At 44.0% G+C, this 27571-nt stretch overlaps 1 protein-coding gene across 1 annotated transcript in view; it reads left to right on the top strand.

Moving 5' to 3' along the window:
* Positions 1-27571, top strand: part of LOC149524647 (protein eyes shut homolog) — a 364551-nt gene that overhangs the window by 123132 nt on the left and 213848 nt on the right. Inside the window, exon 2 of the mRNA XM_089776925.1 lies at positions 22430-22554. Within this exon, the coding sequence (XP_089633051.1) occupies positions 22430-22554 (125 nt within the window). The remainder of the gene's footprint in view (positions 1-22429; positions 22555-27571) is intronic.

Raw genomic sequence — 27571 nt, 5'->3', positions numbered from 1 at the left:
TCATGCTTCAGCAACCATAAGCTCGTGACTTCTGGAATGGATACATTTCTCCAAATTGACCTATTCTAAATATAACTCTGTGAAACTTTGGTCATTGTCAAAGACAGGATCTGGGGTAGGTGGATCATTTACCTGGTCCTGTTTGACCATTCTTATGCAGGAAAAAGAATTGGTGATAAATGATTATTGGAGTAAGAGTGGAAAGCATCAAAGAGAGAGTTTAAAGAAGGGAAAGAGAAAGAATGATGGCGGCAGAGAGAGTGAGAATGAGTAGCTGAAGACCTGTAGAGGGGAGCAAACAATCAATGGCAATGCAGCAAAAGAAAGATAAGTGAATGATATCAGGCGGATATGAAAACAGCTGTCATTCCCATCTTGATGGGCAGAGGAAGGGAAGCCAAGACTCCCAGTGCCACAGGTCTCTTTGGGCCCACTGGAAATCAAACAAGCTGGAAGGTCCACATGTAGCCCTTTGTACTGCTGCATTTGGACAGGAGCCCCAAAGATCTGGAGATTTTCATAGTCCATTCCACTAGTAGCTATTACCACTCCATGTGTGGAAGGAGAGGCCATTGACTTAGTTCAGGAAAATATCACTAGGGACAAAATATTCATTATTTATCATATATTATTTGCTATTATTTCATCTGACATTACAGTTTCTTATATTTTATTAATAAGATGTTCTTGGCTTGCACAATGGATCAGAAAGCTGTCAGAAGTAAAAGAGCTTCAGAGGAATAGCCGAGTTAGTCTGTAAGGGTACGTCTACACTACAACGTTAATTCGAACTAACTTAGTTCGAATTAGTTAATTCGAACTAACAGATCCAGACTAAAAAACTAGTTCGAATTAGCATTTTGCTAATTCGAACTAGCATGTCCACATTAAGTGGACCCAGAACCAGGCTCAAGGATGGCCGGAAGTAGTGCTGGCAGGGCATCAGAGGAGGACTTAGAGCGTGGAGATGCTGTGTCAGGTTAGCCGAGGGCTGTGCTTAAAAGGTCCCGACCCCCACCCCGGACAGACAGTTCTCAGGGGTGCCCCGCTTGCAAAGCAGTCCTGGCTTGGATTGTCCGGAGTACCCACACTGGGCACATCACACCACTCGGCCATCAGACTGGCTGCACTTGCCGCAGGCTGCCATCTGGGGAGAGGGGACAATTGGGGAGCTGCAGGAGAGCTTCCACCCTGAGGAGCCCACAGAGCCAGCCCAGTCCTCCCCATCAGGGGCACGTACCTCATTCCTCCCTCACCTCCTTCCACTTACCCTTCCCTAGCCCCTTTTCTTGATGTACAAAATAAAGATAACGTGTCTTCCAAAATGGAATCTGTCTTTATTGAACAAAACTGGGGGAGACTGGGAAAAGGAGGTGGGAGAGGGGAAGAGAGAGGCTGGGAGAGGGGAGGGCAACTAAAATGATCAGGGGTTGGGAACAGGTCCCATATGAAGAGAGGCTAAAGAGACTGGGACTTCTCAGCTTAGAAAAGAGGAGACGGAGGGGAGACAGGATAGAGGTCTCTAAAAGCATGAGTGGGGTGGAGAGGGTGCATGCAGAAAAGTTCTTCATTAGTTCCCATAAAGAAGGACTAGAGAACACCAAAGGAAAGGAATGGGTAGGAGGCTTCAAACTAGTAAGAGAAAGTTGTTCTTCACAAAGCAAAGAGTCAACCTGTGGAACTCCTGGCTGCAGGAGGCTGTGAAGGCTAGAACTAGAACAGAGTTTAAAGGGAAGTGAGATCAAGTCATGGAGGTTGGGTCCATGGAGTGGTATTAGCCAGGGGGTAGGAGTGGTGTCCCTGCCCAAGGTTTGTGGAAGGCTGGAGAGGGATGGCACGAGACAAATGGCTTGGTCACTGTCTTCGGTCCATCCCCTTCAGAGTCCCTAGGGTTGGCCGCTGTTGGCAGACAGGCTACTGGGCTAGATGGACCTTTGGTCTGACCCAGTATGGCCATTGTAAGCTCAGGGTCGGGGGTCTCAGTGGACCACCTTGATTTTCATGCACACCTGGTCCTGGGTGGCCAGGCTGGCAGCTCTCCTGCACTAGCCGGCCTCTTTCCTGTGCCTAGTGCGGAGGTCGTGGACAAGGTCCACAATGTCCGCACTAGCCCAGGCAGGTGCCCGCCTCTTGCGGTCCTGGGCAAGCTCCCGGGAGCCGCCAGCCTGGTCCCGGGAAGAGAAGGAGGGCTGGGGGGCATCGGGTGGGTGGCTCGATCCGTGCCAGGTGCAGGGTCTGCTGGCTGGGTGCTGGCAGGCTTGCACCTGGCATGGGCACCATAGCCAGCCTGTGCCCCTTTAAAGGGTCAGGGGCCGGGAGGGGGGCAGATGAGTTTCCCTGGTGTTGGCCAGAGTGGCCACCAGGGAGAGCTGGGGAGGGCTAGCCTCCCACTAGTTCGAATTAAGGGGCTACACAGCCCTTAATTCGAACTAGTAAGTTCGAACTAGGCTTAATCCTCGTAAAATGAGGTTTTCCTAGTTCGAACTAAGCACTCCGCTAGTACGAATTAAATTCAATCTAACGGAGCGCTAGTGTAGCGCCTATGAAAGTTAGTTCGAACTTACGTATGTTAGTTCGAACTAACTTTGTAGTGTAGATGTACCCTAACTTGAAAAACTAAAAAACCAGCAACAAAGAGTCTAACAGAACCTTAAAGACTAACAAAACATGTAGCTGGTACCATGCATTTTCATGAGCACAACCTACTTCTTCAGATGAATGGAGCATTAAAAGTCCAGATCTAAGAATAAATAAGGGAAGACGGGGGTGAGGAAAGGAAAAATGTGAATTAGAATGTTCAAGTTACAAGAAGCTAGGGCCTTGGACATCCTCCTGGCTGATATGACCAGGAAGGCCACCACTCAGGACAAGGAGACCAGTGAGCAAGTTGCCAGAGTTTTGCAAGGGGCCCCCATTAGTTTGTAGAGGACCAGTTTAAGATCCCATGTGGACAGATTAAAATGGTCTCCAACACGTTTCTGTGTGTTGCCTTTTCAGATATCTGATTTGTGTCCATTAATTCTTTCCCATAGAGACTGTCCAGTTTGGCCAACATACATGGGATGGTCTAGATGGTACTGGGTCCTGCATGAGGGCAGGGGACCGGACTGAATGACCTCTTGAGGTCCCTTCCACTTCTAGGCTACGTCTAGACTGGCCCCTAATTCCGGAAAAGTCATGCAAAGCAGGTAAGTCAGAATAGGGAAATCCGCGGGGAATTTAAATATCCCCCGCGGGATTTAAATAAACATGCCCGCCGCTTTTTTTCCGGCTTGGGGAAAAGCCGGAAAAAAGCATGTAGACTGGCGCGATCCTCTGGAATAAAGCCCTTTCAAGTAGGAATAAGAGATCCTCTGGAAAAGGGCTTTATTCCGGAGGATCGGGCCAGTCTAGACGCTTTTTTCCGGCTTTTCCCCAAGCCAGAAAAAAAGCGGCGGACATGTTTATTTAAATCCCACGGGGGATATTTAAATCCCCCGCGGATTTCCCTATTCTGACTTACCTGCTTTGCATGACTTTTCCAGAATTAGGGGCCAGTCTAGACGTAGCCCTAGTGTTCTATGATTCTACAAGGCAGAGGGCCATTGCTGACATTTAATAGATCACATTAGTGGATGTGCAATTAAATGAGCACACTCTTTTAGAAGTAAAAGAGGATGTTACTTACTTTATCAGAACATTCTTTCTATCTTCTCTATCTTTGTGGAGGGAAATAAATCCTCTCGCTTAAAATGTGGGTCAACTAATCTTGCTATACATAGCAATACATGCTATATTTTGACAAGCATTTTACCAGTTTTGTAGTTTGTAAACAGGTTAGCAACCAGTGATATTGTAGCAGAATCTTTTCCAATTCAGTTTGAATTTTTAAGGCACGATTTACAGATACCAGGCCTGATAAATGGCAATACATGCATTAAGCCTTAGACCTCATCTTTGACTATGTAACTAGTTCAAATAGAAGGAACATGCTATTGAAATTTGCAGTATGATTGTAGTAGGGAAAGGCAAAGCCTTCCTTGCCTCACTTGTATTGAACAATACTTTACTTTACAAGAATTTATTCTTCCCAGACCCCTAATTTGAATAACACAGTTCCCATTCTCCCAGAAAATCACATGGTTGAGCTGTTGTTCTATAACTGCCTCTGCATCAGGATTAATTGGTTTTGAGTGGAATGGCCATAGGGTCATTGGATTTTCATAATACTCAGAGTAAACCATTATGACCAGGTTTAAGCAGTATTTAAGTAGAGTATGTAATAGAAGTTTCCTTATTTGTATCGTAGTAACCTTTCTTGTTAAATTTACTATGTAGATATATTGTCTGATATAATTAATACTTGTATTGGGGACTTGAGATAGCCATACTCTAAATTACTGCAACAACAGCTACAACTAATGCAACAACAGCTACAATTGTAATTAGCCTTCACATAACATCTTATGTAAACATGACCACACTTACTAATAATGAACTTCAATTAGAGTCTATGGGACTGGATCCTTTGATCTCATTTGGTTCAGAATCTTAATGTGTATTTTGGAACTGAATATAGCGGCGAGAACAAAAATACCTGATTACTCTGACATAGATACTGAAAAACTGACTTTACAACATATCTGTAAAGTTGTAGACATAAATTACCTTCTGCCTTTTGGAAATCAGTTTATTACTCTTCAGCTGCAGGAGTGCAAAGCTGTTTAAAAATGGCTTACATGACCAATTGAAGATTTTATTTGCATGTGTCAGTCTTCTGATTGGCTATTTCTGATGTAGCCTATCCTACACAAGCACTTCAGAGCAATACTGGTGTACCGCTTTAATTCCCAGCAGCTGGGATATTGCAGCCACGTTCAAATTATACCAGCCTCGATATGATAGTGATGGAACTGGTCCCCAGACAGCCCGAGATTTGGAATGTTCATAAAAGTGATGTAAAGACATCTAGCTTCACTCTTTGGGGTTTTAAATCAAGACAAGTGAGAAGAACAGAATGAGGACAATAGACTTCAAAAAGCAGATTTTATCAGACCCTGAGAACTGCCAGGTAAAGACACATGGAAAGAAAATCTAAGCTAATGGAGTTCAGGACAATTGCAGTTTCTCAAGGAGATAGTATTTTGGGTCAACAAAGTAATGCAATTGCAAAAAAAAGTCACATTCTGTGATTTATGATCAGGTTTGTGATATGTTAGATATTGAAGTAACTGTCCCACTCTAGTTAACATTGGCAAGGCCTCAGCTAGAATACCATGTTCAATTCTGGGTGCCAGCTTTTAGGAAAGATATGGCTAACGTGTGGGGAGTCCAGAGCTATAAAAATGATAAAAACGTTTAGAAAATCTAACCTATGAGGAAAGGTTTAAAATTTTTGGCAAGTTGAGTCTTGAGAAAACAGGACTGAGTGGGAAGTAGATAAGTCTTCAACTACAGTAACACCTATTACATGGAGGATGGTAATCTATAGTTTTCCATGTACACTTAAGGTAGGACAAAAAATAGTGGGCTTAATCTGGAGCAGGAGAGATTTAGGTTAGATTTAGGTTAGATTTTAGGAAAATCTTTCTAACTAGCCAATTAGCCCATCATAGCACGGGATTTTCAGGTCTTTCCTCCCCGTTGGTCTTCTCTCCTGAGCCTTCGGTCTCTCGCTCCGTGTCTCTCTCTCCTCCTTGGGCATCCCCGTCTCTCTCTCAGCTCTCCTCCACCTTCTGCCTCTCTCTCCACTCTTTCTTTCTCTTCTCCCCCTCCTGCCTCTCACTCTCCCTTTCTCTTCTCTTCCTCCTCCTGCCTCTCAGTCTCTCTCCGTTCCATCTCTCTCTTTCTCTTCTCCCCCTCCTGCCTCTCACTCTCTCTCCGCTTTCCTCTGTCTCTGTCGGGGATGCATGAGCGGGGAAGGCAGAACCCTGGGATCTGCACGTGCCTGGGTGAGTCTGGCTCCCCACTAGCCGATTCCCTCTCCCTGCCCCCTGCCAGCCAGTTCCTCCTCCTGATTTCCCACGGCCAGCCTTACTGAGCCCAATTCCTGCCCCCGACCAGCTTTGCTTCCTGCCGGCCACCCCTCCCCCATTCTCCCCTGGCCAGCTACGTTGTATCTGACACCCCCTCCAGTTCTGTCCCCCCCCCCCCCAGCCAGCCCCACTCCCCTCTAGGCCGGTCCTTCCTCCCTCCTGCCCCCAATCAAGGGTGTCCGGTTTTTTTTACACCCTACCCCAGTGATGTACACAGCCAGGGGGCAGGGCCATGTACATCACCACCCCACTCGCCCTTTCCCTCCCACCATGGAGCTTAGCTGAGTTCTGCGCCGCTCAGCCAGGCCACTGAAGGGGAGCAATCAGCACAAGCGGCTGTTTGGGCTCCTTCGTGGCGGCCTGGCCGAGCGGCGCAGAACTCAGCTGAGCGCCATGACGGGAGGCAAAGGGGGGCAGGGCAGAGATGTACACGGACAGGCGCTGCCCCCTGGCCGTGTACGTCACCACCCCGCCCTCCTTCCCCTCCTCCCGTGGCGCTCGGCTGAGTTCTGCGCTGCTCAGCCAGGCTGCCGCGGGGGAGCAAGCGGCTGTTTGGGGTGCTGCCTGGGGACTGCGGACCCCAAACGGCCTCTTGCCTCTGCTTGCTCCCTCGCTGCGGCCCGGCTGAGTGGCACAGAACTCAGCCGAGTGCCATGGTGGGAGGCAAGAGCGCCCCCAGAGGCAAGACTGTAATGCTACAGCGTTACAGACTCAGAGACATTGGGCTACTATATATATGATTAAAAGAGTAGTTAAGTCTGAATGTAGGCATAGAATCATAGGACTGGAAGGGACCTCGAGAGGTCATCGAGTCCAGCCCCCAGCCCTCAAGGCAGGACCAAGCTCCGTCTACACCATCCCTGACAGATGTCTATCTAACCTGTTCTTAAATAACTCGAGAGGGAGATTCCACCACCTCCCTTGGCAATTTATTCCAATATTTGACCACCCTGACAGTTAGGAATTTTTTCCTAATGTACAATCTAAACCTCCCTTGCTGCACTTTAAGCCCATTACTCCTTGTCCTGTCCTCAGAAACCAAGAGGAACAAATTTTCTCCTTCCTCCTTGTGACACACTTTTAGATATTTGAAAACCGCTATCATGTCCCCCCTTAATCTTCTTTTTTCCAAACTAAACAAGCCCAGTTCATGAAGCCTGGCTTCATAGGTCATGTTCTCTAGACCTTTAATCATTCTTGTCGCTCTTCTCTGTACCCTTTCCAATTTCTCCACATCTTTCTTGAAATGTGGCGCCCAGAACTGGACACAGTACTCCAGCTGAGGCCTAACTAGTGCAGAATAGAGCAGCAGAATGACTTCACGAGTTTTGCTTACAACACACCTGTTGATACAACCTAGAATCATATTTGCTTTTTTTGCAACAGCATCACACTGTTGATTCATATTCAACTTATGGTCCACTATGACCCCTAGATCCCTTTCCGCCATGCTCCTTCCTAGACAGTCGCTTCCCATCTTGTATGTATGGAACTGATTGTTCCTTCCTAAGTGGAGCACTTTGCATTTCTCTTTATTAAACTTCATCCTGTTTACCTCTGACCATTTCTCTAACTTGCTAAGGTCATTTTGAATTATGTCCCTATACTCCAAAGAAGTTGCAATCCCACCCAGTTTGGTATCATCTGCAAATTTAATAAGCGTACTCTCTATCCCAATATCTACATCATTGATGAAGATATTGAACAGTACGGGTCCCAAAACAGACCCTTGCAGAATTCCACTTGTTATCCCTTTCCAGCAGGATTTAGCACCATTAACAACAACTCTCTGACTATGGGTATCCAGCCAATTATGCACCCACCTTATCGTGGCCCTATCTAAGTTATATTTGCCTAGTTTATCAATAAGAATATCATGCGAGACTGTATCAAATGCCTTACTAAAGTCTAGGTATATGACATCCACCGCTTCTCCCTTATCCACAAGGCTCGTTATCCTATCAAAGAAAGCTATCAGATTAGTTTGGCATGACTTGTTCTTCACAAACCCATGCTGGCTATTCCCTATCACTTTATTACCTTCCAAGTGTTTGCATATGATTTCCTTAATTGCATATGATTTCCTTAATCCAAGGGACATTTTAGAAGCCCTATAACAGGAAGTTTTTAAGTACAAGTTAGACAAACATCTATCAAGAATAGGCTAAGTTTACTTGATTCTCCCTCACTGCAGACACTGGACTTGCTAACCTTTCAGAGACGTGACGTATCCATAGCCTATATTAAAGCAACAAAAGCTGTAACCTTCACAGCATTTCTGATTCTAGCCCTCAGTGCCTTAATACTTTCTTGTTTGGTTCTACAATGAAGTCACGCATTCATGGAATCTTATTCTCTTAATTTAGATATGACCATAAAATCACAAAACCAACTTGACTAAATTCTTCCCTTGTATGCATGTGCACATCTGTCTTTGTTTCAAGTGGAAATTGTTCACTGCAGGGTTGAAAGGAGAAATCAGTTATGTGATTCAAAATCTGTTGAAACACAAAGGATTTGTGGAAAAAGTCTTTTATTCCAATGTATCTGACAGCCTTTGTGCCTGTGAAAGTATCTATTTAACTTCAAAATCACAAAAGACAAAAAGACAAATAAAAAAGTGGTGTTCTTAGACGTTCTTACCTGAGCTATATGTGATACATTTTTAGATTGAAATACCTTTAACACAAGTGGCAACTATAAAATTTCCAATTTCTCCTAAGAGGGAAACTGTATTTGGGAAAAATTACACAGTAATTACATAAACTCTCTGTTAGTTAAAATGGAGTGCCCCCTTTGCCCAGTGCAGAGTTAACACAACTTGTTACAGATTCATTGAAATTCCTTCCTGAGTCAAATTATCACAATCCACACCCTTGAGAAGGGCAAAACAAATAATAAGTCTATAGCCCCAAGCCTCCTGATTGGAGTAAATAATAACAGTTTGGGGACTCTGATCCCCTGGATGGGGCAGAACAAAAAGTGTTTTATATCGAGAGTCCCTGGAAGCCACACTTAGTGACAAGATGGGGGCACTGAGGAGCAAATCTTGAGCCCACTCTAGTCTCTGACCCAGGACACTACAGGTATGTCTACACTGAGGCGCTATTTTGGGATACTACTGGTATCCCAGAGTAGCTATTGCTTGTCTTTGAAATAAGCCTGTTATTTTGAAATATAAGGGGCTCACTATTCTGATGTCCCTGCACACTTTGTTCCATGAGGATTAAGGGGGCTGTGTCTAGACTGCATCCCTTTTCCGTAAAAGGGATGCAAATTAGACACATCACAATTGCAAATGAAGCAGGGATTTAAATACTCCCCGCTTCATTTGCATAAACATGGCTGCCGCTTTTTTCTGGCTAGGAGCTTTGCCTCTTAAAATAAAGAATAAGAGATCTTTCAGAAAAGGCTTTATTTTCCGAAAGATCCCCGTCTAGACTGGCGCTTTTTTCCGGCAAAGCTCTGAGCTGGAAAAAAACAACAGCCATGTTTATGCAAATGAAGCGGGGGGGATTTAAATCCCCGCTTCATTTGCAATTGAGATGTGTCTAATTTGCATCCCTTTTACGGAAAAGGGATGAAGTCTAGACACAGCCTGGATGTTTTGGAATAGTGGTTTATTTCAAAATTGGGTGTTGTGTAGACAATCCCAAATTACGAACTAAGCTATTTCAAAATTAACTCAAAATAATTCACTCAATTTGTGTAACTTAAATTGCATAGGTTATTTCGAGTGAAGGGTGCAGTGTATATGTACCCCATAGAGCCAGTAAGCTCCGTGTTAAGGGTTTGAGCCTTGGCTCCTAGAACATACTTTGAGTCACTTACCACCTTAAAAACTCTGTCATCTCTTTGGCTGGCAATAGCTCAGTTAGTGTCTGTGATCAGCTGCTCCTTTGCAGCATAGTCAGGGTTCACAGCCTGGAGGGTCATTCCTTTCTAGAACCCTGTAACCTACATTCCCAGTGGCTCAATGAGGGGTTAACACACCCCATCACACACACTCCCCATCAAAATAGGACCCAACGATGCTCTCCCTCCTGTAAAAGAAGTGAGCATTTGCATAGACTTGGCTTGGGTATTGAAATACCTTGAATTCATAGAGCTGGAAGGAAAGGTACCATCTCATAATTCTGGTGTTAGTATCCTTCATGCAATGGATCCATCAAAGGGGCACATGATCCATGAAGCATCAGAAAATAATGTAGGGATTCAATGCCCATTTCACTGCAAGAGTGGCCAAACTGCTATTATTTGCCCCAATATAGCAGGTTTGTGCCTCTTTTCTACTGTTGAGTATCAACTTTCCCAGAGAAATAACTTCCTACACAGGTAGGCTACGTCTACACTGGCCCCTTTTCCGGAAGGGGCATGTAAATTTCACTAGTCGTCATAGGGAAATCCGCGGGGGATTTAAATATCCCCCGCGGCATTTAAATAAAAATGTCCGCCGCTTTTTTCCGGCTTTTAAAAAAGCCGGAAAAGAGCGTCTAGACTGGCCCCGATCCTCCGGAAAAAGCGCCCTTTTCCGGAGGGTCTTATTCCGGAGGGTCTTATTCCTACTTCAAAGTAGGAATAAGAGCCTCCGGAAAAGGGCACTTTTTCCGGAGGATCGGGGCCAGTCTAGACGCTCTTTTCCGGCTTTTTTAAAAGCCGGAAAAAAGCGGCGGACATTTTTATTTAAATGCCGCGGGGGATATTTAAATCCCCCACGGATTTCCCTATGACGACTAGTGAAATTTACATGCCCCTTCCGGAAAAGGGGCCAGTGTAGATGTAGCCCTAGACTATTCAATGTTCTTCCCTATCCTGAACCAGGGATAGCACTTAGTATCTGCGTTCCATCTCTGAGATATCAGCCTGGAGCATAATTTACTTCAAAATGTCTAGGTGTAATAATGCTGTTTTTTGACTCAACCAGTCCTTCAGGGTTTGGAAAGTGTGTTTGAAGTCCATGGACAACTTGACTCTGTTTGCAATCCATGGACAACTTCACCCTCTTGGGCTGTGTGTTTTTCATCAGGTCTGTAGGGGGCACTACGAAGGGTGATGACCTCAAACATTGGGGCTACATCTACACTGGCCCCAAATTCTGGAAAAGGGATGCAAACCAGGTAAGTCAGCATAGTGAAATCCGCGGGGGATTTAAATCTCCCCCGCGGATTTAAATAAACATGTCCACCGCTTTTTTTCCTTCAGGTAGGAATAAGAGATCCTCCGGAAAAGGGCTTTATTCCAGAGGATCACGCCAGTCTAGACGCTTTTTTCCGGCTTTTCCCCAAGCCGGAAAAAAAGTGGCGGACATGTTTATTTAAATCCGCGGGGGAGATTTAAATCCCCCGCGGATTTCCCTATGCTGACTTACCTGCTTTGCATCCCTTTTCCGGAATTTGGGGCCAGTGTAGACGTAGCCAGAGTGAATATCTATAATAACCAGCCAGGTAGTCAGAGTCCATAGCATCAGCAGTCTGGAGGATTGACACTTCCTCTGCAGAAGCCAGCAGCACATTTCCTTCCCCTTCCCCAAACAGCCCTGACTAAGGTGAGCCACCTCCTTTAATCTGTCCATTCCACCTGGAGCATATGCAGCAGTGGCAATGGGGCATAGTTCTGGGGCCCATAGTGCTTGCTGAACCCACATTGGCTCAGTATTGATTTGATACAGCCTATCACAATACATTAAAAATAACTTGCAAAAGTGGAAAAGGAGGAAGGACAGCTCTTTTAGTATTAGAACTGAAGTTGCAAAATGTTGTTTTAATTTCCCTATAATACTTTGTGTATCAACAACATTATGTCATCAGAAAGAGTTTATGAAGTAGAAAATCTACATTCCTAGTATTTTCATTCCCTAAAACTTTCCTCTTGCATTTAGTCTCTGCTTTGCTGCTTATGAATTGTAACAAACTTCAACCTTGGCAATTTCAAAGTAACGCATGGCATAGCCAGCGCAACTCCCACTAACTTTCTGCTTTTTCAAGGCCATCTTAATAAACTCCTCCATTAGTAGATGCACATAAATTCTTGTACTCATGAGGACCTAATTTTATTCTTCTGCTTGGAAAAATAGTGGGAGGGTAAGAAATTAATTTAGTTTTAGCCAGGAATAAATAATGTCCATATACTTAGGTCATCAGATGGGTGGTTTTATTTGACTGTCAAAACTGAAAATGGAAACATACATCATTTTAAAAAGATAAATTATTATGATGGGGTTAGACCAATGACAGAATGCTCATGTCTTAACTTTCTCACTATTTCTACATTTTTGAAACATAGTTTGGATCTCTCTGTGGTTATTTGGCTGTTTGTTTGCTTAAAAAAGATGATCACATTCATAGAAATTCCCCAGTTATTAATGTTCAGTCAACTGCATACCTAAGAAGTCATTGGGGTGAAATTGATGTAAAGCTTCTGTGGCAGCAGGAACGAGGGAATGGAAGTTCTTCAGCCCCAAGTAGGAAGATGTAGCCTTCTCTCCTCATCAGGTCTGTGACCTGTAGGTGACAAATATTCTGGTGAATAGTCCTAAACAATTAAATATTTCTAAAGATATGTCTGTACTGGCATTTTTGGTGGTAGAACTTAGGTTGCTCACTGGTGTGAAAAGACATATATCTTTGCATGACATAAGTTACACTGACAGAAGCACCGGTGTGGACAGTGCTATTTCGGTGATTCACATCCCTCCCAACATTGCTAATGTTGCTAATTGAATGTGGTCTAATTATGTCAATGGGTGAGCTTTCTCATGTCAGTATAAAGCAGAATTGGTACAGAATTGGTAAGCATAGCCTTAATGTTATCTCATTCTACACAAATAGGCATTAGATGAAATTCACATGTCTCTCAGAACTGTTGATCCTGAACAAACAAAATAAAGCATCTGGAATACTGACTACATACCCAGGGTTTTGTGACATTTAAGTGAGAATTGACTCACTTGTCTTTTGGTTTCTGAGACTTTGGGGGACATTTAGGTCATATTTTCAAGTTTTTTCCCCCACAATCACGAGGGTTAGAAACTTAGGGTACGTCTAGACTACAGGCTTTTGTCGACAGAAGTTTTGTCGACAGATACTGTCGACAAAGCTTCTGTCGACAAAGAGCGTCTAGACTACATTCAGTTCTGTCGACAAAACAAGCTGCTTTGTCGACAAAACCCTGTAGTCTTGACACAACCCTAGATGCAATAACACCTTCTGTCGACAGAGTAAGGACAGATTTTAGAAACATGTAAATTTTTAAGTGGAGTTTCTAATTTCATTGCAATTTATGGCTGGTGGCCAGTACTAAGGACAAACTCAAGGGAACCTACTCCCAGAGATCAATATGGGAGATAATGGTGAATCATACTAGCCTGGAGGCAAGAAAGGAAGACCTTAAGACTTTGCAGACTGACATAACCTTTATACCTATCCTCATTCCCTTTTGTGAGGGGAGAGGGAGAAATTTCAGGGATGATCGGAATCTTAGAGATTATGCTGATGGGGGCCATCCTTGAATATTGGTTATTTGTCATGATGCCATTAAACACCACCCTAGACTCAAGTAAGTGTCTAGTGTTTTGGAGAGAGGTTTGCTTTTAAAGGTTAACAGTGTTGCAGATCTTCACTTTGAAACCCTCTATCCTCTCCTGTCTGTCCTAATCAGTGGAGTATTTTGTTCTGGCACTATCTGTATCTGCAACAAATTAAGGCAACAGTTCCTATTAATGATTGACAGACATTTGCCCAAGTATGTGAAGGAATAAAAAAGTCAGAAAGAACCAGTAGAAAGAAGAGGGCTTTGTGGTATTTGCTGTGAACACTAGATTAGATTCTAAACACATTTTGAAGAAATGAACAATGATCTTTTGCTTCATTTCAGTTCTGAAATATCAAATCTTATATTAGCAGGACATGTAAGTTAAAATTTTCAAACTTTTAAAATTAAATAAAGCAGGTGCTTGTGATAAAACCAGATGTGCATATTTATTTCTAAAAATCATTTTTATTAAATATTAAGCAGTAGACCATATTTCAATCAGTCCTGCCGTGAAGAAATTCTTCCCTTTGTAGATAACTCTTTTATTAAAATCTCCCACAGAAATATCATTCCCATGCCAATGCAGAGATACTGAAAGAACAGTTTTTCCTTTGTGAATTACAGAGTTCTTATAAACTGAGTTGCTCACAAAAATATTTACAAAAAGGATTTGACCTAACTATGCAAATCATGTTAAACTTAGCTTATCACTGGAGCTGAATTTTGTATTTCTACTTACACTTTCTAATTATAATTTTCATATTGCAAAGAATGTTCACAGTAATGTATGGTTTGCAAAAGTTGGCTGGGGTCAGAACAGTAAAGCAGCATTTTGGTAAACTCTATTGAAGACATTGAAAATCTACATAGAAATAAATTATCAGAATGTAAACAATACCAAAGACATTTTTAAAATAAAAAATCAGATGTGTACTCTAATGTATTATATATGAGTTGTTTTTCTTTTCTGGAGAATTAGAGAGAGAGAGATAATTTTGGCCAATGTGAAAGTTCTGGATCTAATTCTCTTTTGAATGTATGGCTGGGATGAAATGCAATCTTGTTTTAATATTGGATACATAACCTATAGCTTGAATATATCCTACACTTACAAAGAGCTGAATTTATTAATATGACAATGGGTTTTTCACCCCTGTCTTTAAACTTTATATTACTAAATGTAACAATTTTGTTATTTGCTGATTTTGGCTATTACTCAATAGTACAAGTTAGAGCAGGGCTACTCAATAAGCGGTCCGTTTATTTGCGGCCTGTCGTGTGGTTTGGATTTACATGGGAACCAAAACGTGGCCCACAGGTGGGATCCTTTGAACATGGCCTCCACTGAGAACATGCTCCACAATGGTGAGACATCTCCCAGGTGGGGAGCATCGAAAGATGCAAGTAGATGGGATAGCTGGAACAGATGAGTACATGGTGTCGGCGTTTCTAGCCGCCAGGGACGAGGTGCCGGGAGTGCGAAGGCATTGTGGGAGGTACTTTGTATTTATGCCTATCAGTATAAAAAAAGCTATTTGCATATATCTGGATATATTTGCATATATATTTGCATGTATATACAACCACACTTAAGTTGCGGCCCTCGGCGTGTGCTGTGAGTATTATTGTGGCCCCGGGGCTTCCAAAATTGAGTAGTCCTGATTTAAAGAAATCACTGTAGAAAAAAACCAACATTTGGCAACAAATGCAACACACAACAGTCATTTTCTGTTATATCTATAAAGGAAAACTGTGTCGTGTTACATACTATAGTGGTGAAACGGAAACTATTGTCAAATGCTGTTGTTGTTGTTTTCAAGACAATTACAGGAAATCTGTTTTGAAGCAGAATTTGTGCAGCCTTAATTTGGGCTAATTTTGTATTAGTTAAAGGAAGTTGCCTCATTATTTGCAGTATGTCTTATAATATTTTTGGAGAATATTGAAAATTGTGAACTTACTGGCTTATCTAAAACAATTTATAAGTATGTACCTGTATCTGTACAACTTTCACTAGCATTAAGCCTTCTCAGTCTCAATTGGACTGTTCCAGGGACCAAAACAAAAACAGCTATTGCTGATTTTGAACTGTAACTGCTTAAGCCTCTGTACTTACAGTATTTTCAGTCTTTCTCCTTTCTTGCTAACTCTAGTAAAACTTGTCAAGTATTTGAGGGCACATCTACACAGCAGGGCTAAGGCTGAAATAAGTTACACAACTTGAGCTATGTCAATTGCATAGCTTAAATCAAAATAGCTTACTTGGCTTTTGGTACCATCTGCAGAGGAGGAAGTCCGAGAAACTCTTCCTCCAACTTCCCTTACTCTTCATAAAATGTGGAGTCAGAATAAGATGTCCTCCAGCTCACCATTATTTTGACATTATGTTGAAATAACTTCTTGTAGTATATATGTGGACTATGTTATTGGGACTCACCAGATCTAGTGTCTAGAAGACGTCACTGTTGAAGTACCCTTTGTTGTTTGCCTCAGAGATGCAGTATGCCAAGCATACTACTAGTACCCTACGAGACTGGGTTACAGAATAAATTCAATAATTACATAACTTTATTAGCAATCTTGGGAAATTTGACTTTTATTGCAACTAGAAAGACTGTTGATTTCACATAGGCTTCTAATAATAAAGGTACACTCCATCTTGTGATTTGAAAACACTCAGAGGGCTAAAGTACTTAATTCTTATTATTTTAAAACTGACCAGACTAATTTTGCAGTGCAATTCCCAGTGTGATTATTGGACAGAATTCATAAAAAGTTATGCTCTCTAATCATAAGTAAATTGAACACTAGTACTATAGAATTTAATAGAAAATGTCTAACAAGACTTTTGTTTTGGCATTAAGTAACTTTTAAATTAAATGATTGTCTAACAACATAAGATTTTTTTGTGCACACTAATTTGTGTGGGATTTGGTTCAAGGATATCAGAGTGCTTTCATAGCTATATTATTTTTTCCCCATCTGAATAGGGTGAATTAGGACAATTGTATTTACTTATTATATATTTTCTACTTTTATTCCACATCATAATGTGGCTGAAGTGCTTTTAAAAGTGTAAAATTTAAAGGTTTATTAAAGATTCTTCCCATTCCTCCTCTAACATTAGGCACTGAAGTGTAAAAAATATAGCTGTAAAACCATGTCCATAGAATCATATTTAGGTGCCTGAATAAATGGCTTGATTTTCAGAAATGCTGAATAACATTAATTTTAATCAGAACAGTGTAGCAGATTTTGTTAGTCCCAAGAGACCAAAAGTTCATTTATTCGTAAGCATTTGGGATTTTTCATTCATTTTACAGACTATTAATCTAAGAAATGATAAATCATATAAAATATTTCCCAATCAAATTATGTAGACATTAGTGCTTTTCAGAAACCAAAGCTTACGTACCATCAAGTTTCCTTGTGAGCCTGAAACTTATATTGTGATTGCAAACATTTGCATGTGTTTACACCTGTAATTAAATAACCCATCAAAGGAGAAAGAAGCTTTGTAGAATGCAAATGAAAAACTTTAAAAGAAAAGTGCTAATTTCAAAACAAATGATCAGTGTGTGTGATGTTCAGATGTCTTAATACATTCTACTCTCTCTGGCAGCAAAGGTAATCTCACATGGGTAGTGACACTGTCATTTTATTTTCTGTAAGAAGAAGCAAAAGGAAAGGATTCCAGGAAAAATCCTTAATCTCTGGGCTGTTTCAATTCTAACAGGACAGAATAATTGAATGAGAAGATGGAGATCACCAAACTGGCAGATTACATCTCTGTGACAATTCCAAATTATAGACCATGACTCACCTGCACATATATTTTACCTGATTTAACTTCTCAATAACTCTCACTTCCTTTACATAGCTAAGAAACCTTTAGTTATTTATTATAGAATTAGCACCGAGTATTGTCTTTGATCTAGCATACCAATTGATTTGGGGTAAGTGACTAGTCTTTTGGGACTGGAAGCAACCTACATGTTATGTGGTCTTTGGTATAAGTCACCACTTACCACTAAAACCAGTTTGTCTTGGCAGCATGATAGACTGGATAATTTAAGGGGACTGTCTGTGACTGTGTTGTAAGACTGCTAATAATGAATCACATGTGGTATTCTCTTGGTGAAATCTAATTTAAAAAACACCAGTCCTGTTTCTGACAGTCTGCCTTGAGAAAGGCACTTACAGTTGACTTGTAGACATGTACTACCTGACACTCCTTGTCTCTCTGAGAAGATGTGAGGCTGCCCCAGATTATTGTGATACCCTGGTAAGACCTAGTAGACACCCTTTCCACATGGATTGTCCACCACTCACCCACAAAGCTACCATCTCAGGAACAAATTTCAGTTTCTTCACCTCCACTTTTATTCTATGTCTACATATGTGTGCATCCCCAGGTTCATTAAAGTCATTATTCTCCTTTATTCAGAACTGAAGAGGCTACATCTGGAGTATTGCATCCAGTTCTGGGGCCCCCACTATATAAAGGATGTGGATGCACTGCAGGTGCCCCTGGTGGCCACTCCATCCATAGTAATCGCAGCTTAAATGCGAGATAGCATCCATTCAGTGTGGACACTATCTTCTGAAAAAACAGATCACTTTTTCGATGCGCTTTGGCAGTATGGATGCGCTCTTTCAGAAGAAGTTTTTTTGGAAGATCTCTTCTGGAAAAGCTTCTTCCAAAAGAAGCCTGCAGTCTAGAAATAGCCTAAGGGGGAATATGATAGAGGTCTGTAAAATCATGACTGGTATGGAAAAAAGCGAATAAGGAAAAGTTATTTACTTATTCCCAAAATATAAGAACTAAGGGTCACCAAATTAAATTAATACGCAGCAAGTTTAAAACAAACAAAAGGATGTTTTTCTTCACGCAGCACACAGTCAACCTGTGGAACTCCTTGCCAGAGGATGTTGTGAAGACTAGGACTTTAACAGGGTTCAAAAAAGAGCTAGATAGATTCATGGAGGTTAGGTTCATCAACAGCTATTAGCCAGGATGGGTATGAATGGTGTCCCTAGCCTTTGTTAGTCAGGAAATGGATGACAGGAGAGGGATCACGTCGTGGTTACCTGTTGTGTTCCCTCCCTCTGGGGCATCTGGTATTGGCAACCGTCAGCAGATAGTATACTGGGATAGATGGAGCTTTGGTCTGACCCAGTATGGCTGTTCTTATGTCCAGGCTTCACAATGCAAGTGTATTTTCTTTCTTGAACTTTCATATTGACCCTGCAAAGCTGTAACCTTCCTAGTGATAAGGCACACAGAATTGTTTGTGCAACCACCAAAGTGCGCCTTTCACTCACCTCTTCTTCTACAGAGTCTCTCAATATTGGAAGACACCAGGGATTGGAACAATAATAAACATTTGAAATGGTCACAGAGAGAATGGACAACTCTGATGTTCCTCAGAGAACCAAAGTTTTTCCTTTCCCTTCCCAGACCTTTGTGGGTCCGTGTCTAATCCTGCAATCACTTCAGTATCCTTCCCCATGGTTCCTATTTCTAAGGGGAAGCTAGGATGGCGGAGGGATGCTTTTGGGACTTTGAATAACCATTAAACTATTCTGAGACAGAGTGAGGTTCTGTCCCAGAGTGGCTGTTTTGAATGCATCATCCTCTTGTATGGCGCATCAGGAGCTTCATGTGAATGCCAGCCTCATTCTGCCTTTTTGAAATCTCCTAGTGGAGATGTATGTTCCTGCCACTCTGGGCAAAGTCATGGATGACAGTGAACTCTGACCATGCATTGCTGAGCACATGCATGTATATAAGAGGTGAGATGGCAGATCCTAGAACATGATCCATTATAACAGAATTCCAATGAATTGTTCAGAAGTGCTCAGAACATATCATGTGACATTGGTTGCCATGGTCCTTTATATGTTTGGGTAAGGTTAGGCAGAAAAAACATTCATTAAAAGAATGACCCTGGAGAACTGCTGATACTCATACTCTCATATACAATCCTTACCCCATCCACACTTCATTACAGAAGGGGAGTACAGGGCCATCCCACAATGAAGCTGTATATATATCCATGTTTCTCATGGATGCTATATTACTTGCTATGTGCTCTCCTTCAGGAACATAATTAAAGTTTCAGAAGCACACAGTCAGAGTTATGGTGCAACAATGCACATGTAATCTTGTACAGCTGCAAGTGCAGACATAACGTTAGTTGTGTAGGGGAGCAGTAGGTTGATGGCCTACTTCCTCTTGCAGTTATTAAAGGGTGCGTCTACACTACATCATTATTTAGAGATAACTAGCGTTATTTCAAAATAACAGTGTGTCTACACAGCCATTCCATTATTTCAAACAAATTTTGAAATAACAGATGGCTTATTCTGAAATCTGTAAACCTCATTCTGTGAAGAATAACACCTATTCCAACATAGCTATTTTGAAATAAGCTGTGTGTAGATGGTCCACTGCTGCTATTTCAAAATAGCCCCTCACCAGAGCCATTCTTAGAACCAGGGCCTGTTGGGGCTCTAAATCGAGATAGCACTTCTACATTAGGAAGCCTGCCTCAGACTAATTTTGAGGCTTCCCTGCAGAATAAATGTGCTATTTCGAAATAAGCTATTTCAGAATAATTGTTCCAGAATAGCTTATTTTGAAATAAGTGTGCTGTGTAGATGTACCCTAAGAGTGGTCAGAGGGCTTGCTTCTTCCATCTATCTTTATGTGGGTATCTAAAAACATATATATTTCCATACTTCAGGGCATAAGCAATCCACTAACCAAAGGTCATTAGGAAGCACTTTCTCTTCACAGTTTATTTTAGATAAGCCTATTTTTGGTTTTCTTTCACTGAAACTAGCCACTTTCTGGGACATAATACTAGACTAAATGGAATTCCAGTCTGATCTGAGATGGTGACTTGTATGTTGTGTGTTTCTATCTAGTATCCCTGGGACATCTGGGAAGGAATGCTATTGCCCCCCAATTATAACTATTCTGATTTTTAAAAAGGACCCACTTAATAACTGCAGTAGATAAGACATCTTTGAAACAAAAAGAAAAGAAATAAAGGCATTAACCAGGGTAAGAAAACTTGAGTACTGCTTTTGAATGAGGAACAGATAGGTGAAGAGGCTGCTCACTTTATAGAAAGTGCTTCTTGGCTAAGATGGAGGGTCATAAGGCCTTCTTGTTAATTTTTCTTGGGAATGGCCCAATAGGTTGCCTGCAATGACTTTGGTAGAAGTTGCTGTGGAACATCAATAGCACCTAAATCACTTAACAATAAGTAAACGACTTCAGGCTACTGATAGGAATAGCATTTTGAGAGCAGTGGAGTCCTGTACATGAATAAAAGTTCTATCACAAAAGGTATATGTGCACACGTGTATCTGGGTGCATGTTTATACACATGCACAATGGATGTGAGAGCCACAGGGAATCTCATCTTTGAAACACATCTTTTTTCATTAGAAAATGAGAAATCTGTATAGGTTAGATTTCATATTTGCATTAGATTTCAGATATGAGTTAACCTGAATTCCAAAAATATATTAACATGGTGCATATTCAGCCAAGTAAAGCATGCTATTTTTGGTTTTGTGAAATTTTGCAAACTGAAAAAGGAAGTTTTTACAAGAGACTGCTTTTGCTAGTTTGGAAAACTATCTATTTGAATATGTCTATGATATGATAAAGTGGGCCATAGTAAAATACTGTGAGAAGCAGAAAATCCATGATTTGCAAGCTATTGTGGAAATTCATTAGGAACTAGTTCGGTGTTTATTGTCACACAGTCCAGTTGAATTAAAAATCCAAATAAGTTACTGGAAATTTTTTTGAAGCACATCTTTTCTTAGATACATTCAACAACATCAGTTAAATCATAAGCTTCAGGCTACGTCTAGACTGCAAGCCTTTTTCGAAAGATACTTTCAAAAAAGCCTCTTTTGAAAAAAGCATCTAGACTGCAAGCAGTACTTTCGAAAAAGCAAGCTGCTTTTTCAAAAGAGAGCACCCAGGCAGTCTGGATGCTCTCTTTCGAAAAAGCCCTGTTTGCATTCAAGAACGCCTTTTTTCGAAAGAGCACTTTCAAAAAAAGGCGTTCTTCCTCATGAAATGAGGAGTACCGCCGTCGAAAGAAAATCCGTGTTCTTTCGATTTAATTTCGAAAGAACGCGGCTATAGTCTAGACATAGGTGAAGTTTTTTCGAAAAAAGGCTACTTTTTTTGAAAAAACCCTGCAGTCTAGACACAGCCTCAGAGGGGTAGCCGAGTTAGTCTGTAACTAAAAAAACTTAAAAAGCATGGAATAGTCTAGCAGCACCTTACAGACTACCAAAATATGTAGATGGTATCATGAGCTTTTGTGGGTACAACCCACTTCTTCAGATGAATGGAATATTAAAAGTCCAGATCCAAGAATAAACAAGGGAAGTGAGCGGGGGAAGAAAAGAGGGGAAATAGTGAATTTGAGTGTTCATGTTACAAGAAGCTGATAGAGAAGGTGCAAATTGTACTTAAGGTACCCATTGTTTAGTTGGTTAAGTCATTAGGATGTGGAAGGTAGTGTGCTAGCCAGGTAATGTCTTTATTTATACCTTTGTGATGGCTCCCTAACTTGTAAATGAAGTTAAGTTCCAATGCTTTCCTGTATATTTTGCTTGTAAAATTGGCCTGAAACTACACAGTGACTCATGATTACTAGTCCTTAGTCTTTATGCTCTAGTTATTTCTAGTGGTGATACCTTGCAACATATGTAATTTTCTACAGCTAGACTGCATTGCACTTGTATCCTGCCAGTGTAAATGCCAATACAATACATAAATTACCTTCACATTATTACATATAACAGGACATACACAATTTATCTCTGTGGAATATTGTTTGTTTCAGGTGTCACGCTGGGTTTGCTGGTCAGTTTTGTGAAATAGAAGTTAATGAATGTGGTTCATCACCTTGTCTGCATGGTTCAACCTGCGAAGATCATATAAATGGATACAGTTGCAAATGTCGAAATGGTAATTACTGACAGATCATTTTCAAGCAGTACATTTTACATTCATATAAGTATTATTTTATGAAGAAGTTGTTTATATTTGTAGCCTTGTTTAAAATTTACAGTTGAAATGTTAAGCTACCTTTGAACTGATGTATGTAAAGACAAGATCATTACAAGAACCCTCCTCCTCCCATGTTAGTCCAAGTGTTGCCAAATGCACTTGGAAAAATTTGGATGAAGGTAAAGGATAGAATTAACTAGCCTAATTAACATATTTAAAAGACTTCACATTAAAATTAATTCTTCTATGAAGCCAGTTTGAAACATTGGCTAAACCTAGATCAAGAGGGCTGTCTTTGGTATGCCCACCAAGACATCAACTATATAAGGTGGCTTTCCTCAGTTCTTAGATGGTGGAAAGGCCCAGGTAACATTTGCATGGAAGTGTAATACAACACTAATTCAGCCTTAAGAGCCATGATGACACACATTTCTGTATTTGGATGTTGTGAGGATTGTGGTGGGGAGGAGAGTTTTGGTGATGTCAGGAAAAAAGGCAACAATTTGTCCATAAAGAATGAAAGAAGGGTTTGGTCTCCCAGGCTGTGTCTTATTTACACAGAGAGAATCAAAGGACAAGCTCTGTCTACATCAAAGAATATCAGTCTGGATTTTTCAATGCATTAGGTCATGTCACAGACTAGTAGGTATGCAGCCACCCAGCAAAATAAATGTGTACTTCATAGTGGCACAGTCCACCAACATGGCATCTTTAGCAAACGTGCCAATCCAAGATATTTGCATAGCAGAAATCTGGTCAGCTATACACATGTTCACGAAGCACTAGGCACTGATGCAAACAGCCAACGATGATATGGGTTACAAAGATCCCCTCGCCCCATGAGGACTATGGCTTGCATATTTGAACTGTGAAATATGTACATGGACTAGCATTCAAAGAAGAAAAAGATCTTATTTATCTGTACAGTAATTGATGTTCTTTGCAATCCGTATACATATTCCACAACCCATCTACCATCTCTGCTACTTCAGAGTTCTGATGTGCAGGTGGCAAAGGAACTGGATGTATCAGAATGGCTCTGATTCTTTACACCGTTGCAAAGTGAATGAGAACATAGGTCCATCTCCCTCTTATATACTGTTGAATAGAAAGTTTTATGACATGCACTGGAAATTCACTCTATCCAGACAACACATCTCAAAGAACATCAGTGCTGTAAAAGTGAGCAACCTGTTTTTTTCCCCCTATAGTAAGCTTCGTTATTTTGCATGTGGGGGTATAGATAAGTATGCTGACTCAATAGCTCTCCCAGCATTTAACAGTTGAGTGAGCAAGACAGAGAATCAGATTATACCCCTTAGAGGTACATTGGCCAGATTTGGCCAAAAATGTAGGGGATTTCTTAATCCTAATGGAAGAATCTTTAACAAATACAGGCAGTCCCCGGGTTACGTACAAGATAGGGACTGTAGGTTTGTTCTTAACTTGAATCTGTATGTAAGTCGGAACTGGCGTCCAGATTCAGCCGCTGCTGAAACTGATCAGTTTCAACAGCGGCTGAATCTGGACGCCAGTTCTGACTTACATAGGGTATGTCTACACTACAGCGCTAATTCGAACTAACTTAGTTCGAATTAGTTAATTTGAACTAAGCTAATTCGAACTAAGGCGTCTAGAACTAAAAACTAGTTCGAATTAGCATTTTCTAATTCGAACTAGCGCGTCCACACTGATTGGACGCAGGGGGGCATTTAAGGGCAGCTGAAACTGGTTCTGGCAGGGCATCAGGTCAGTAGTTGCTTTGTGTGGCTGCTGTCTGAGGCTATCTGAGGCTTGAGCTTAAAGGGACCCCCCCCGGACAGCCGGTTCTCAGCTTTTCCTGCTTGCTTGCCAGCCTCACCGAGGGACAGCAAAGCGTTGGTCTCTGTGCCCGTCTGTGTCGGTGCTTCCCTTCGGAGATGCCGCCACAGGTGGCAACAGGAGCCACAGCTCGCCCTGCACCTTCTGGTACATTTAATGGACTTGCTGCTGCAAGCCTGCCACCAATGGCTCGAGGCTGCCTGGCACCTCCTGGTGCACATCAGCCCCCTGCCTCTCCGCCTGGCCGCCCTGGGGGCTGTGGAGGAGCCACGGTGGCGCCCCGGCACCGGCGTGCCCCGCCGCATCTGGCATCTGGGCACCAGCACCGACTGGCGGGACCGCATCGTCCTGGAGCGCTGGGAGGACCGACAGTGGACCCAGAACTTCAGGATGAGGAGGGACACCTTCCTGGAGCTCTGCGAGTGGCTCGCCCCTGCCCTGCGCAGAAGGGACACTCGCATGAGGCCCGCCATCCCCCTCCAGAAGCGGGTGGCCATCGCCCTCTGGAAGCTCTCCACGCTGGACAGCTACCGATCCGTCGGGAACCAGTTCGGCGTGGGGAGATCCACCGTCGGAGCGGTGCTCATGCAGGTATGGCACTCGTCGGCCACCGAGCCAGGGGAGAGGGGGGCTGCGAGGAGGTGATGGGCCGCCCCAGGGACAAAGGGGGGGTGGGAGGAGGTGAAAGCGCCCTTCACAGGAGGGGTCGGTCTGTCCCGGCCGTACTACACCCCGCCAGGGGGGTTGCTTCCAGGAGTGGGGTGCGGGGCACTGCCAGGGCACGAATGCTCCCAGCCACCCGGGCGCCCCACTGATTGGTGCTTTGCTGTGTCTCTCTCTGCAGGTGGTCAAGGCCATCAACCGGGTGCTGCTCCACAGGGTGGTCCGCCTCGCCAACCCAGATGCCGTCATCTGGGGGTTCTGCGCCCTGGGCTTCCCCAACTGCGGGGGGGCCATCGATGGGACGCACATCCCCATCCGTGCCCCGGAACACCAGGCGTCCCGGTACGTCAACCGCAAGGTGTACTTCTCCATCCTCCTGCAGGCCGTGTGTGACCACCGGGGCCAGTTCACGGACATTAATGTGGGCTGGTCCGGCAAAGCACACTGCCCGGCTGTACCGCAACTCCTCCGTGTGCCAACGGCTGCAGGCTGGGACCTTCTTCCCCGACCGCCACATCAGGGTCGGGGACGTGGACATGCCCGTGTGCCTGGTGGGGGATGCCGCTAACCCACTGCAGCCGTGGCTGATGAAGCCCTACACGGGGCACCTCAATCCCTCCCGCCAGGCCTTCAATGCCAGGCTGACCAGGGCCCGCATTGTGGTGGAGGGGGCCTTCGGGCGACTGAAAGCCCGCTTTAGATGCCTCCTCACCCATCTGGACCTTACCGAGCACAACATCCCTCCCGTGGTGGCAGCATGTTGTGTGCTCCACAATTTGTGTGAGCGAAAGGGGGAGGCTTTCCTGCCAGCCTGGATGGCTGAGGCTGACCGCATGGCTGGACACTACGGTCATCCCCGCACCGCCGCCATCCGGGAAGCCCAGCAGGGGGCCGTCCGGATCTGGGAAGCCCTGCGGGAGAGCTTCCAGGTGGAGGAGGAGGACTGACCTCTCCCTTGCATGCCCCACTGGGGCCTTCTTCCACCCTACCCCCCTTCTCCTTTCCCCTCCCTACCTACTGTAAAATAAAGACACCTGTTTTTCAAACAAAAACGTCTGTTTATTTCACAGAACTGGGGTGGGGGAAGGGAGGAATGAGGGCGGGAGAGGGGAGGGGGAAACATGGGACGAGGGAGCTGGAAGGGGAGGGAAGGGAGGAAGGGAAAGGAAAGCTCAGGGGTGGGAGTCCGGCTGCCTCTCCCGTCTCGCCGCACTGCGGGTCCAGGGGGCGTCGGTGGGAAATGGTTGTGGAGGGGGGGCAGGAGGGACGGGGAGTGTAGAGGAAGCAGGAGCGGGAGCAGGAGGGAGAGAAGGGGGAGCAGCAGGGGGAGCAGGGACAGGAGGAATTGGGAAGCGGTCGAGCAGGCTCTGGAGGTGACCTCGCAGGGCACGACCCTGCTCCTCCAGGGCCTCCAAACTCCTCCGGTGCAGCCTCAGGTCCTCCTGGACCCAGTGGTCCTGGGTGCGGAGCTGGTGATCCAGGAACCGGAGGTGCCACCTCTGGTGCCGCTAGAGCAAAGCCTCAGAAGCGCGGGAACCCGCCGCTGCTGCGGCTTCGCTGCCGGTGCCCGTGGTCTGCTGGGGACCGTTTCCAGCAGACCAGGGGCACCGGGACTGAAGCCGCAGCAGCGGCGGGTTCCCGCGCTTCTGAGGCTTTGCCAGAGACGGTCCTCAGCAGACCAGGGGCACCGGGACTGAAGCCGTGGCGGGGTCCCGCGCCTCTGAGACTTTGCCAGAGCAAAGCCTCAGAGGCGCGGCACCCCGCTGCCACTATGGCTCTGCTCCCCATGTCCCTGGTATGCTGGGGGGGGGGGGTGCAGCTAGTGTGCCCCCCCCCCCAGCAGACCAGGCTTTTGTTGTGGACCCTGGGGCAGAGCAGCTGGGGCGCTGCCGATTGGCCCTGCAGCGCCGCTCTGGGCACTACTGGACCAACCCGGCAGCACCCCAGCTGCTCTGCCCCAGGTCCTGATTCAGCCGCTGCTGGTCAATTTCAGCAGTGGCTGTATCAGGACGCCTGGGGCAGAGCAGCTGGGGTGCTGCTGGGTTGGTCCAGTAGCGCCAAGGAGTGAGGAGCGGTGCTACTGGAGCAACCCAGCAGCACCCCAGCTGCTCTGCCCCAGGCGTCCCCAAGTCAGCCGCTGCTGAAACTTACCAGCGCTGACTACAGGAAGCCCGAGGCAGAGTTGCTCTGCCCCAGGCTTCCTGGAATCAGCCGCTGATCAGTTTCAGCAGCAGCTGACTTGGGGATGCTTGGGGTTCTTAAGTTGAATCTGTATGTAAGTCAGAACTGGCGGTCAGTTTCAGCAGCGGCTGAATCTGGATGCCAGTTCCGACTTACATACAGATTCAACTTAAGAACAAACCTACAGTCCCTATCTTGTACGTAACCCGGGGACTGCCTGTATAGGACAAGCGTTTACAGGAAATATTCAATTCCTGAACTGACACAGGGGCCAGCCAACAATGTAAACATAGCTTTTCCTTGAGGTTCA

Source organism: Pelodiscus sinensis, chromosome 3 (genome assembly GCF_052426305.1).
Source record: "Pelodiscus sinensis isolate ZL-2025 chromosome 3, ASM5242630v1, whole genome shotgun sequence".
In the NCBI taxonomy this organism is placed as follows: Eukaryota; Metazoa; Chordata; order Testudines; family Trionychidae; genus Pelodiscus; species Pelodiscus sinensis.
Note: the sequence above shows the minus strand (reverse complement) of the source record. Positions and strands in the feature narration are given on the sequence as shown.